General features: G+C 34.3%; 3 protein-coding genes and 2 non-coding genes across 6 annotated transcripts; 3 read left to right on the plus strand and 2 right to left on the minus strand.

Annotated features, from left to right (window-relative positions):
* Positions 354-3676, plus strand: LOC109358264 (serine/threonine-protein kinase SRPK-like). Of its 2 annotated transcripts, XM_019602400.1 has the most exons (5): positions 355-658; positions 1363-1996; positions 2042-2334; positions 2645-2692; positions 2874-3676. In XM_019602400.1, exons 1-5 carry the CDS (start codon positions 470-472, stop codon positions 3285-3287), a joined length of 1578 nt encoding a protein of 525 aa, XP_019457945.1. In that variant the 5' UTR covers positions 355-469; the 3' UTR covers positions 3288-3676. The 2 variants fall into 2 exon arrangements, with proteins under 2 accessions (XP_019457944.1, XP_019457945.1); XM_019602399.1 differs by having other exon boundaries at positions 354-658; positions 1363-2334.
* LOC109358265 (GDSL esterase/lipase At5g22810-like) lies at positions 4293-6713 on the minus strand. The gene is made up of 5 exons (XM_019602401.1): positions 6212-6713; positions 5945-6075; positions 5430-5663; positions 4995-5250; positions 4293-4746 (listed from the first exon to the last, which is right to left on the minus strand). The coding sequence occupies exons 1-5, from the start codon at positions 6447-6449 to the stop codon at positions 4553-4555; spliced, it is 1053 nt and encodes a 350-aa protein (XP_019457946.1). The 5' UTR covers positions 6450-6713; the 3' UTR covers positions 4293-4552.
* On the minus strand, positions 9102-9174 carry TRNAR-UCU. Its single transcript has one exon. It is a non-coding gene; the product is annotated as a tRNA-Arg (tRNA).
* LOC109357905 (protein RETICULATA-RELATED 1, chloroplastic-like) lies at positions 10085-12842 on the plus strand. Its single transcript, XM_019601958.1, has 7 exons — positions 10085-10112; positions 10371-10672; positions 10757-10855; positions 11211-11431; positions 11934-12003; positions 12211-12290; positions 12653-12842. Exons 1-7 carry the CDS (start codon positions 10085-10087, stop codon positions 12735-12737), a joined length of 885 nt encoding a protein of 294 aa, XP_019457503.1. The 3' UTR covers positions 12738-12842.
* TRNAS-GCU lies at positions 10348-10429 on the plus strand. The gene has a single exon. It is a non-coding gene; the product is annotated as a tRNA-Ser (tRNA).

A 12959-nucleotide genomic window follows, 5' to 3' on the forward strand; every position in this document is an offset into this window, starting at 1 on the left:
ATTGAAAGTAGTTAAATCACAATGAATGAATCATTAATGTTAATAATAAATGTTCCTAGTTACTGAAGAAACTATACCTGGTACTCTCTTACACTTTCGGTCATTTCATGTCCCATAGGTATTTAATTAGTGACAAAAAAATATATTAACTTAAAATTTAATTGTTAAATATTTTTTGATTAATCATAATCATAAGCTCACGGTACTTAGAATGACATAAAGTGTAGGACCCGTCGCTCTCATTTTCTCGTTGTTTTCGCGGCAACACACATTCATAAAACCCTAATTTCACTTTTTCACCGTTTCGTTTCAAATTCATGCGATTCTTTCCCCTCTATCACATTTCAACCTTTCTCACCCCAATTATTATTCTACTATTTGATTCATAGTTGTTGAAATTACCTTTTTTTCAGTCTCACTTTATTGATTTTGATATCTTAGATTGTAGTGTGTGATTGAAGGTCCTTCAATGGCGGAGGACCAAAATGAAGGGAGTGATTACAGTTCAGAAGAGGAAGGAACTGAGGATTATAGGCGTGGAGGTTACCATGCGGTTCAGATTGGTGATACTTACAAGAATGGTTGCTATGTGGTGCAGAGCAAATTAGGTTGGGGTCATTTTTCTACTGTGTGGCTCGCTTGGGATACTCAGAATTCGGTATGTGTGCCATTTTCGTTGTTTTTTTTTTCCAGAAATCTAGGCAAAATGAATGCTTGTTCAGTTTTGACAATTACTGTGTTTAGGAGTGAGTTTTTTCTTATTGTAGAAACAACCTTTTTTTGGGTTTACAGCGTGTTTGCGTAAACAGCTTAACTAAGTGCTTCATAAGTTTTTTGAAGTAAGCTAAAAAGAGCTTATGTTTGCAAGTTTCTTGATAAACTCATTGAAGTAAGCTAAAAAAGCTTATAGGAAGGTTATAATTTCAAATAAAATCTCTATAGGCTTCCCTAATGCCTCTTTAATCTGACTTGTTTGACAAACCTGATTAGAACATGATAATATTGTTTTTACTGAAGCGGAAAAGGAATGTTTCTAGAGAAGCTGGATTTTCAAGTTTGTTTGGAGAAAATTGTTTGGTTATTTTGAAGCAAATCTTACTGCAGAACAAGTTATTAATCTAAAAATATATTGATTTTTACACAAAAAATTATTAAGTAGTAATTCCCGTTTTTGTTGCCTTGTTGCTCTTTCTAACATCCTATCTTGATGATCATGTCTATTTCGTATTATTGTAGTTCCTGTGTTTAGATGCATATGCTTCGTGACTGTGTAATTCTTTGTTCTTTGAAAACTTTGCTACCAACATGCTATCATCTTTAATTTTGAGCTCTATAAATGATGGGGGAATTGTTTGTGTGTAGCGGTATGTTGCCCTAAAAATTCAAAAGAGTGCTCAGCACTACACTGAAGCAGCAATGGATGAAATAAAGATTCTTAAGCAGATTGCGGAGGGGGATCTTGATGACAAGAAATGTGTTGTCAAGCTATTGGATCACTTTAAGCATTCAGGCCCTAATGGCCAGCATGTGTGTATGGTTTTTGAATTCCTAGGTGACAATCTTCTTACCCTTATAAAGTACAGTGATTATCGAGGGGTTCCCCTTCCCATGGTTAAAGAAATTTGTTTCCATATTTTGGCTGGTTTGGATTACTTGCATCGCGAACTCTCGATAATACACACTGATTTGAAGCCAGAGAATGTCCTGCTTCTGTCTCCAATAGATCCGTGCAAGGATCCAAGAAAAACAGGTGCTCCACTTGTCCTTCCAAACACCAAGGATAAGATTGTGACCACAAAAGATGATAAAAGTTTGAATGGAGATCTGACCGAGAACCCGAAAAAGAAAATACAGAAAAAGGCTAAAAAGGCAGCTCAAGGCTGTGTTGTGAAGGAAAGTCCCGAGGAAGCTGAGGAGAATTCTGAAGAACCTGAGCAAGATGGTTGTAGTAATGATGTGGATCCAAGTGTTGAATCTGGTGAAGGTAAACCTAGTAGTCCTGTGACTGTGAGTGAAGATGAACGAACAAAGGTTTCTGAAGCTAAGGGTATTCCACAAGGAAGTCGTGGGAAAGTTAGCAGTTCTACAAGAAAAAATTTGCTGGCAGCTGTTGATTTCAAGTGCAAGCTGGTTGATTTTGGTAATGCTTGTTGGACTTATAAACAATTCACAAATGATATTCAGACGAGACAGTATCGGTGTCCCGAGGTTATTCTTGGATCTAAATACTCAACTCCAGCAGATCTATGGTCCTTTGCTTGCATTTGCTTTGAGCTTGTCACTGGCGATGTGCTTTTTGATCCTCACAGCGGTGACAATTATGATAGGGATGAGGTAACTGAGCTTGTTTTTGGCTTCAAAAGTATCGGTTGGCTTCATTTCTGGCTATTATTATTTTATGCTGACTGTTCGGTTTTATTGTTACACAGTAGTATAATTCACTTTCGCACCTTTTCATACTTTTAGAATTGTATCTGCATTATAGCAGACTTCTGATTTTTTGAAGTAAATATTTTTTAAATTTGTGTATGCATATTGCTGCTGATTTCTATTATCATGGAAAATGTGTACAAAATGGGAAATAATGCTGTGATTATTTGAACTTCAATCAATGGTTTCTTTTATGATATCTCAAACTTTGCAGGATCATCTGGCATTGATGATGGAGCTTCTTGGAATGATGCCTCGCAAGGTAAGCATGTTAAGTGTTTTAAAGTGGATATGGTCCAGGAAAAAACATTTGAAATACTTATAGTTATCTCACATATAATTCAGTTACTCTTTCACATACTGCAATTAGTATCAAACTGTTATTTCTTTCAAAATATCTTATTTGTTCTGATCGGCAATAATTGAAAAAATATTTCCTTCAGATTGCACTAGGTGGCCGCTATTCCCGGGAGTTTTTCAGCAGATCTGGTGATTTGAGGCACATCCGTCAGTTGCATTTCTGGCCTGTTAATAAGGTGCTGATGGAGAAGTATGATTTCACTGAGCAAGAAGCAAATAATATGGCTGATTTCCTTGTTCCATTACTTGATTTTGTCCCTGAAAAGAGGCCAACAGCTGCTCAGTGCCTTAGTCATCCATGGTTCAGTGCAGGTCCTCGGACACTTCAACCCTCGTTGACTGCTGTGCAATCTGATGCTATGGATGTAGAAATGTCTGAAAATATAAAGAGGGAAAAGGGTGAGCATGAGGCTGTGGAAGTTGGTGTGGGGAACATAGCCATTATTGGATCTCCAAAGTCACTGAAAGAGTCCCAACCAATAAAGTCATCAAAATAGATTAGAATTTGGCATTTCTGGGTGGTCTGTGCAACATTTTCTTATTCATATGGTAACCCTTGCTGGTCATTGGAGCATGATTTTGTATGGAACTGTTATATTAGACCTTATGTGCAATATAAGTCATAATTGAGGTTGTGATTTTGGAAACCTTTTCATAGTGTAAAGTAATGGAAGCTGAAGGTGTGCCACATCGGAGTGATACTGCAAAACAGAATGCCTCAGATAGCTAGCTTCCTTCATTTCTATACAAATTGTGCCATGGTATTATAAACACGAAGTTCGTTTGAAACTTCTCCCTAGATTAGATTTTTCTTTTGAAGGGCTTGGATTGTACATTTGAATGAGTTGATTCTTGACTAGTCCATATGAGATTTTGCTGCTATAGACTTTGCCACTATTCACATTCACATTTTCAACCTAAAAGTTAACAAGGGTTCATTCAAATGATTCTAAATTGCAAGATACTATTGGTGATAAATGTGCAGTTATGTAAGAGCAACATAGTGAGATGCATTCCAATTCTGTAATTTGGTAGTAAGAATTAATTGAAGCCTGCTTTTAGAGAAGATTCAAAAGCATTTTTCTCTATTCTGTGGTAGTGGAGTGCATTTTGTGATGAATGAATTGAAGTAGTGCTATTAGATTTATTGGCCAATCAGACTTTAAATGTCTTATACAGACTTCAATTTTCTGATGTTGAAGCTTCTAAATATTGTTTCAGCCAAAAACTACTCATTGTGGTTCCCAATCCTAGACATTTTTCTCTATTCTGTAGGTTTTGTTTTGTATCTTCTTGTTCTGGGCAGTTACTTTTACCTGAATGTATGTATATCAATTTTGACACTGTTGTCTCTTACCTACTTTCAGAAGCTTATGGTGGTGAGTCAATTTTTTGCACCTGCCCTTTTGGATTATGTTATAAGAAAATGGCATTGTTCAAGGAACAAATATGAAAGTGATATTTTAAAAGAAATGGCAGAGAACAGATATGAATAGGATTGTTATCTGTCACATAAAACAACATTCATTAAATAAAACAAGAATACAAACCCAGCAAAAGCAGCTTTGAGCATCCAAAACTAGAAATTACACATGAAGCTTAGTTTATACAAATATGGTTGGTCTTACTACACAATGTTTGAAAGCACAAATTGAGTTTTATAATTCATAAAATCAGCCTCATTTTACCTAGGCCGAACTCATACAACAACCACACATACATAAAAAAAATCCAAAGCAGAATGACTCCGAAAAGGGTTCGATTAGGATATGAGAGAGATGCCAGCAATGAGCAAATCTTCTGCCAAAATCTTGTTTGCAGCATCTGTGGGATGAAAAGCATCCCAGAATACATATTCCGATGCATTGGCGCATGTTCCGATGGACTTGTTATTACACAATACAGATGTTTCTAGCAATCCAGTTCCACAACAAGCCTTCCTTGATTCAAAAAATCCTGTGAGAAGTATATAAGCCATAGCACACAAAGGAAAGTTGTTAAAAAAACCTAGTTCATGAGCCATTATAAGATTAATTTACTAGGATTAGTAGAATTAGGTAGTGCTTGGTATTGCTTTCTTTTGGCACAGAAAAATTGTCACATTGTTTCATTTAGTTTCTTGTTTTCAAATTTACGAAATTATTAATAAAAATATATCAAACTGAAATCAAATTAGAAAATGATCTAAACAACAAATGTTGTACCATTTTCAGTAGGCTTGGTAACAAGGTCATAGAGAGGTTGGTAGATATCAAAGGCGACCAATTTGAGGTCAGGAAGTTGTTTCTGCAAGCTCTGTGATGTGGTATTTAGCTTTTTATTGAAGTTAACAGCATCATGGTTAAGCCTCTCGACGCACTCGTTGCTATCAGAACCATAGAGAGTGATGGCTGCAGGCAAGCAACCCATTGGAGGTAATGTTGTCACACCAATCCTCCTTGCTCCAAGTGCATATAAATTCTGTCACAACACATGCATGCTTGGAATTTTGAAATGTAAATCAAAACCAACAAAGTTTTAAATCAATGGTAAAAAAACATCATTTTTTTCTCTAAAGGTGATTTTTATTAATGATATTTACACATCTTAAGTGGCACATAATTTACTAAGGCATTATGTCAAGGTTGATAAAGACTTGCCTGAATAAAATTGACATAGTTCTGCACTAGAAAGTCTGAGAATTGATCAGCAGTGTAGACCTTGTAAAGCAAAGGATTCAGGTAATAGTTTTGAATAAAGTCACTATTTCCGGCACTAATAACATATATGGCACCAGATATAATTGATGAAGCATTTGATTTCCCTGCCACTCCCACCAATATATTGAGGCAATCTTTGAAGTGCTCCAGCTGGTCATTTAGTGGAATTGCATGCTAGATCAAGAAGAAAAAGGAAAAATACTCATACATATTAAGACTTACCACTATTATGACAAGTAAAGAAAGGAGAATAGAGATTATTAGATGCTATTGGAAGAAGAAAAATGTTTTGCTATGTACAAAAATACATTTGTATTTATCTTTCTCCTCCACTTGATCACTTTAGAGGAAAACAATTCAGAGATGACTCAAAATGAGAAATTTCTCTTCTCCCATTAACACATAAGAATTTCTTATATGAGAGTTCTTGAGTTTTAAGCTTCAAATTTATTTACATATAGTTTGGCTGTTGCAGAATAGTAGCCAGAAGAAGCAGAGGCAAAGTTGACCCCATTCAATAGATTCGTTCCTTTGGATTTTAAGCTAAGATAAGCTGGTGGGTAAGTGGTAAATCCAAGATTTTCAGCTGCAAAAAATGGAAATAAAGATCAAAGATCATATTTTTTTTGGTGGGAAAATAAGATAATGTTGGATAGTAAGCAAAAGATATCTAAAACTAGACATGGATTTTGTAGTGTTATTAAAACTAAAGAAACAAAAACCAGTGTAATCTGTGGCAAGTTTTCCATTGCAGAATCTCCCAGTTGACATGTGATTATTGAAGTCTCTTCCATAAGGAGGAAAATTTGCTTTAACAATGGTGTCTAAATTGTTGTTATTTCCCACATCCACCACTGAGTCTCCAAATATGAACAATGCAGGCACCAGAGGCTGTCCATTAACCACTACAACAACTAAAACCATAACCATGCAAGTCAAGAAATAACTTGAATTCTCCATGTTTTTCAACTTCTCTTCAGAAAAAAGCTAAAAGTTTTTTTCTTCTTGAGAGAGAGAGAGAGGGGACAGGCTTTTAAGATGGTTAGTGTATTGGGAAGTGATGAAGTGAGGATGAGGTTGTCTCTTGTGTTTTGATGCTGCAGCATGCATTGGTTATTGTGGTAAGTGCAGTTCCTAGAATCTTATAGATAATTCAGCTTAAATGTGAAGGCACATTTAATCAAAATAGAAAAAGTTTCCACCCACAGTAAATTGTTTTCTTTTTGTTTGAAGAATTTGGTAAAGGAATTGCATGCTTGTGTTATGTTGTATTATAATATTATATATTATTGGGATGGTATAGTAATTTATTAATTTAGTTGGTGGCATGGACAATCTTAGGCTTAGTTATAAGTGAAAAAGTATTTGTCCCACAATTTTCATTTCTTCTCCTTCTTAATCAATCAAATTCACAAAATAATATCAAAATATTAATATTTGTTTTTATAATTTTTCTTTTTAATTGAGAAGTAAATTACACTGACATCCCCTGAGTTTTAGTCAAATTATACAGATTATCCCTCCATTTTTTGCACATACAAAACCCCTTATTTTTATACATACATTATATTGATTACCTATGTATGATAAATAAGTATGATCTTTTAGAAAAAAGATGTTAAGTGTAATTAAGTTAAATAAAACATGTCCAAATAGTATATGAGACAATACATCTTCATTATTTTTGGTTCAGTACAAGATGCATAAATAATTCTAAGGACATATTTAAATCACTCTTATATTATGGGGTAGTTAGTGTAAGATATGTATAAAAATTAGGGGAGTTTATATGTGTAAACAATAGAGAGTGGTTTGTGTAATTTTACTAAACTCAGAGGAATGTTAGTGCAATTTACTCTTAATTGAATGCATATTTCTTTTCACTTAAGACACAAAGTGGACAATGAATGATAATATTTGATCCCCATCCACTTATAACCATCTTTTAATGTCACTCAACTTTTTTGACAAGGATTTGTTATCTCAAATTATGTCATAAATCAATGAAAATATGTCATATTAATTAAAAAATTAAATATTCATTATTTTTTTGTATTTATTTTAATATCATTAATCCGAGACATTGTCTAGAACAAAGTTTGTGACAATAAATCATTTTCCAAGTTGGGGTTGGGTAGCAATTTAATTCATTTAGCAGATAGCATGCACAATCTTAGGCTCAGTTATGACCATCTTTTAATGTCATTCAACTTTTTGGGGAAATTGACTCACTCCAAGATCAAGAGGATATGTATATTAGGGATTTTTAATGTACAAGACTCATATATGAGGTTTATGTAAATGGTAGATGTATTTTAACTTGTGACATTTTAATCATTAAGGAGCAAAGTAAATTTAGTGTAACATCAAGACTCATCCTCAAATAACTATTAGAGAAATATATATATATATATATATATATATATATACCGACAGTGTAAGAGTTTTTTATACTGTCACTCTATTATCTGTCATTCATTTTTAATTATGTTTGACTTTTCAAAAAAAGTAATCCAAATAAATGGTGAATGATACACTAATTATGTACAATTCTTTACATTGTCAATACAACAATATTACACTCTAAGTATTAATAGTGAGATGTATGGTATGGTTGAATGTAGTTTTCATTATACTAGGAAATGTAGTTGGAGAAGCAAGCAAATGCATTTTTCTTAGTCTAATCTCTACATTTCCCAAAACCAAAAACCTTATTACATATTTCAGCCTGTTATGTTTTTTGATCTTATCATCTGATCTCTCAAAAGTTGAAAAACCTAAAATGATCAACAAAATTTTTAAATGGGGTCAAATTAGTCATTTTTAGCATGTTTTAAAACATTTGGTAGAGACTAATTTGACCACAAAAAGAACTAATTTGACCAACATTTAAAATTTTTGAGAACCATTTTAAATGTTTCAAATTTTGAAAATCCAAACTGGTAAGTAAGGTCGAAAATTATAAGAGACTAAAATGAATAATTACTCCAATTTTAAATACCACTAAGAAATGACATTGGTTACAAACCAGTAAGTATAGTCTCTTCCACACATCATGAGCTGTCCCAGCTTCATCAACAAGCCCACTTTTCCAGCGTAGGAAACAAATTGAGAGAACAACTCAGTCATAAAATTTCCATTTTTGGACATATTTTAATGTTCACGTGAACGTTTTATCAAGGGAGAGAAAATGTTGTAGCACAAGGTGTCTTAATAAACTAGTAGGAAACAAATTGTTGGTAGAAACATAATTCTCTATTAAAGTAGATTGATATTAAAATGTAGTTAGTTAGGATAAGAGGTGGGAAAGTTATTATGGTTTGTTCCACTAAGATATGAGAGCTGGATTCATCAACTCCACAAATCACTATTAACCTTTGCCATATAAATTATTAAATCTGGTGGAATGTGTTGTAAAAAGACTTAATAACTTGATATTGGGATTAAATTTTGATCAAGCTGTTTCATCCACACAAACAATTAAATAAAGAAGATGAGTCAATACTCATTTTAGTACTTTAAATTATCTGTGTATATGAATTTAATCCCTAAAGTAAAAATTTGATTTTGGTTGAAAGGATAGAACTTTATTAAAACTAATTTTGGGGCACACACGCCCGGTGGGACTCGAACCCACAATCGCCTGATTAGAAGTCAGACGCCTTATCCATTAGGCCACGGGCGCTAAACATGCGTCTTTATTTCATGCTGTTGTGGATATTCTCAACTTTGATAGAAATGATGCCCATGATCTAACAAAAAAAAAAAGTTATTTTAGACACTTTAAAAAGTTATCCTTATATATATTTTATGAAAATTAAAAAACTATTTTACTTTTAGCCGCACCTTCAAAAAAACACTCTCAGTAAAAATATGTGTTCTAAATCTCAATTAGATATGTATAGGGATGACTATGAGTTAGGTCGGATAAGACTTATCTTTTACTCGACTCTAAAAGTTAGTCAGATTATTTTTTTAAACTATATTCTAGACATGAAGCTAACTTGACTCTAAATCTTGATTGGGTCAGCCTTCCTGACCTTAGACTCGATTAAATACAATAAAATAATCTTAATATTACTTATTATTATAGACATCTAATTTGACATGTAAAATTATATTATATATTATTAATAATGGCTATATGATTAGGAATGACAAAAAAAACCAACCCGTAGTACCCGTGGAAATACCCACAACGGGTACCCGCAATAATAGCTTATGGGCGAAAGCAGGTTTTGTGATATCCGCCCTGCAAGTAACCATAAATTTATATATTTAGTTTTTAGTTAATTTTTTATATATATATTTATTATTATTTTAAGATTATATATCTAATACTTTATTATATTTCATAATAAATTACACCTATTTAACTATGATCATAAATTTATCAAATAAATATTAGTCATCCTTATTTTTCATAAACTACCTCAGGCGCGCACGCCCGCCTGCCCGCGCGCGCCCACCCGCCCTCTCCTGCGCGCGCCCGTTGTCATCCTTATATATGACCAAAAACATTAGAGAATTAGTTATACTTTTGACCAAAGATTTATCATTGTTCTGTACACGATTGGGTAGAGACATATACGAACATGATCGTGACGGGATGGGCCATGTCATGTTAGTCCCTAACCCAACTCTAAATATTAACTAAGTTTAATTTTTTAACCCAAACACAGTCTCAATGAGACCCAAACTTATTTAGACATAATCATGATCGGACTATATTGGGTGAGCGGGTATGGTTCGAGTTCTAGTCACCACTAGATATATCTAAATGTGGAAGTGAATTGTTTTCACTATGAACTCTAATTTAATATATAATTAAATTATAAATCTCTCAAAGGAACATGAAGACGCTTTGGCCGAGTGGTTAAGGCGTGTGCCTGCTAAGTACATGGGGTTTCCCCGCGAGAGTTCGAATCTCTCAGGCGTCGTTTCTTTTTCCTCTCTTCGATTCTCATTCTCTCCTTTCTTTCACTCCTTACCTTATTGATGGTGGTGGTGATGGAGATGAAGGTGGAAGCGAAGGTGATGAAGAACTTGGTCCCTTGTTAAACTTTGAAGCTGTTATGAAAGAAGCAGAAGCTAGGGGTGTGAAGTTGCCTTCTGATATGGTTGAGGCAGCGAAGAATATAGGCATTCGTGAAATGTTTCTTCTTCGTTACTTGGAATTAGAAGTGGGTTTATGATAAAGTTTATTTTTTTTGTTTCCAAATTCTAATGTTTTTTTATTCACTACTCATGATCAATATTGGTTGCAGGGTTCTGCATGGCCACTTTCTTTTCTGATGAAGCATTGTTCTATGTTGAGAAATCGAATGCTAGCTGATCCTTCTTTTCTTTTTAAAGTTGGAATCGAGGTTTGTTTTTATGTTGTCTTTGAAAACTGTGTTTTTTTGGTTATGTTATGGTTCTGAACTATGATAATTTGAACTTGATCAACGAGTGTTGGGTTTTTTACTATTGGGGAAATTATAATGACCCCCTTTAAGGTTGAACCTAATTACACTCTGCATCTCTCTCGTTTTAGTAGCTACATTCATGTCCCTTCCATTGAGATTAAACTATTACCACACTTGCCTCTCCTTCATGGAGGTGAAACACGAGAGTCGTCAAGTGCGCTTAAGCCAAATCTCAGAGGAAGTTACTATAATTTTCCCTTTACCTTTTGGATTACATGTCTAAATGAATTTTTGCTTGATATGGCATGTGCAGGTTGTTATAGACTCTTGTTGTGCAACATTTGCGGAGGTTCAGAAAAGGGGCAAGGATTTCTGGGCTGAGTTTGAGTTGTATGCTGCTGATCTTCTGGTTGGAGTGGTTGTTGACATTGCTTTGGTGGGTATCTTAGCACCCTATGCTCGAATCGGGAAGCCTTCAGTGTCAAAAGGTTTGCTTGGAGGAATTCAACATGCTTGTGCAGCTCTTCCTAGCAGGTTAGTGTCTACATTATATCAGTGAACTATTAAACTATGCTAATCAATGTATACCTTTCACAAACAGTGTATACCTTTCATAAGAGTCAACTGGTAGGTTGACATACTGGATATTTCTACCACATATTTTGTTTCTACAACCAAGTGTGACTTCCGAAAAGGGATTGAAATGTTGTTAATTCAATAGTGTTATACTAACCCCAATTGGTTGCTGCGAATAGTTTAGTATATGAAAGATATCTGGTGTTCTTCATTTATTTTGTGTAGTGAACCATCTATTCTGTAAATCGTAGTATATTGAGGCTGGGGTTAGTTAGCAATTCAAGTCTTAAGTTGAGATTCCTTTTGTTCGAGTAGTTGTGAAGAATGGTGCTAGACGATCCTGTAATGCTTATTTCCCCCCTCTTTTTATGTTAATTTTAATGTGCACCATACTTTTCAGTGATCTACCTGAATCGGAATGCTATTATTGTTATGATACTGAATTATTACTTCAATGCAGTGTTTTTGAAGCTGAAAGGCCAGGATGTAAATTCTCTACGAAACAGCGCATTGCTACATACTTCTACAAGGTCCTACACTGCGTTATTTAGTAGCATGACAGAATATAGATCGTACAGAAAAACCAACAATATCTAGAATCAAACTTTTATTACTCTCTACTAGGGTGATTCAATTGCCTCGGTTATTTGTTATGGTGCATCCTTTTTTAAATGTTAACTATAATTTGGTTTCTAGTAGCAGTTTACTCCTCCAAAAACCTGACATTTTATGTTCAGGGTGCATTGTATGGATCAGTTGGCTTTGGATGTGGTCTTATTGGTCAAGGAATTGCGAATATGATCATGAATGCGAAAAGGTACACCCGGAGGTATAATTTTTCTACCTCTAGCGTTGTATGCTTTATTTTGAAGCACGTCTTAGTTGTATCTGTTGTAAATAGTGTTGTGTTGTTACTCGACATCTTTGGTAGGCTGATTCTGCTGTATCTGAGCGATGGAAAATACAATACATAAAGTACAGATCTTAATTTCAGAATGCCAATTATAAAAGATTATCAGATTATTGTTATTTCTCCAAAATCTGATTAAAAAAAAGTTGTTTCTACTATTTTCATGTATTTTAATTTATAATTTGACTTGCTGGCAAGATGGACATAAGATTGCGCACCATCTTTGGTATTGTTATATTTGTTTAATTTGTTTTCCCTCCCTTGACCAGGTTTCTTTCTTGCCTTATCGTCGAACACTCGAAGCATCTCCTGTGGCAAAGAAGGTCCCACTTGTTGCAATGGCATTCACTGTAGGTGTAAGATTTGGCAACAACATCTACGGTGAAATTGAGCGGCGTACAATGAATGCCCTTATCTATAATGTTCAGTTCTTCGGTTTCCGGAATTTTATCAACAGTTGGCTAGTTAAGCCTTGTCCAGGAGGAAAGTTCTCACTCAAATTTCACAACTGAATCTCCCTTCACAACTGAAGCCTTGTCCAGGAGAAAAGATGATGCTTTTGCAATACTTTTTGGC

Source organism: Lupinus angustifolius, chromosome LG10 (assembly GCF_001865875.1).
Source record: "Lupinus angustifolius cultivar Tanjil chromosome LG10, LupAngTanjil_v1.0, whole genome shotgun sequence".
NCBI classification, from domain to species: Eukaryota; Viridiplantae; Streptophyta; class Magnoliopsida; order Fabales; family Fabaceae; genus Lupinus; species Lupinus angustifolius.

Bases quoted from the DNA above. Each gene is read 5' to 3' on its own strand.
- LOC109357905 (XM_019601958.1), top strand. From the start codon at position 10,085: ATGATCGTGACGGGATGGGCCATGTCAT. The intron at 11,432-11,933 runs GTTAGTGTCTAC...ACTTCAATGCAG, and splicing joins TGTGCAGCTCTTCCTAGCAG to TGTTTTTGAAGCTGAAAGGC. The intron at 12,291-12,652 runs GTACACCCGGAG...TCCCTTGACCAG, and splicing joins ATGATCATGAATGCGAAAAG to GTTTCTTTCTTGCCTTATCG.
- LOC109358264 (XM_019602399.1), top strand. From the start codon at position 470: ATGGCGGAGGACCAAAATGAAGGGAGTGATTACAGTTCAGAAGAGGAA. The intron at 2,335-2,644 runs GTAACTGAGCTT...CAAACTTTGCAG, and splicing joins ACAATTATGATAGGGATGAG to GATCATCTGGCATTGATGAT. The intron at 2,693-2,873 runs GTAAGCATGTTA...TATTTCCTTCAG, and splicing joins TTGGAATGATGCCTCGCAAG to ATTGCACTAGGTGGCCGCTA.
- LOC109358265 (XM_019602401.1), bottom strand. From the start codon at position 6,449: ATGGAGAATTCAAGTTATTTCTTGACTTGCATGGTTATGGTTTTAGTT. The intron at 5,664-5,944 runs GTAAATAAATTT...TTCTTGATCTAG, and splicing joins CTGCAACAGCCAAACTATAT to CATGCAATTCCACTAAATGA. The intron at 4,747-4,994 runs GTACAACATTTG...TACTTCTCACAG, and splicing joins TACCAAGCCTACTGAAAATG to GATTTTTTGAATCAAGGAAG.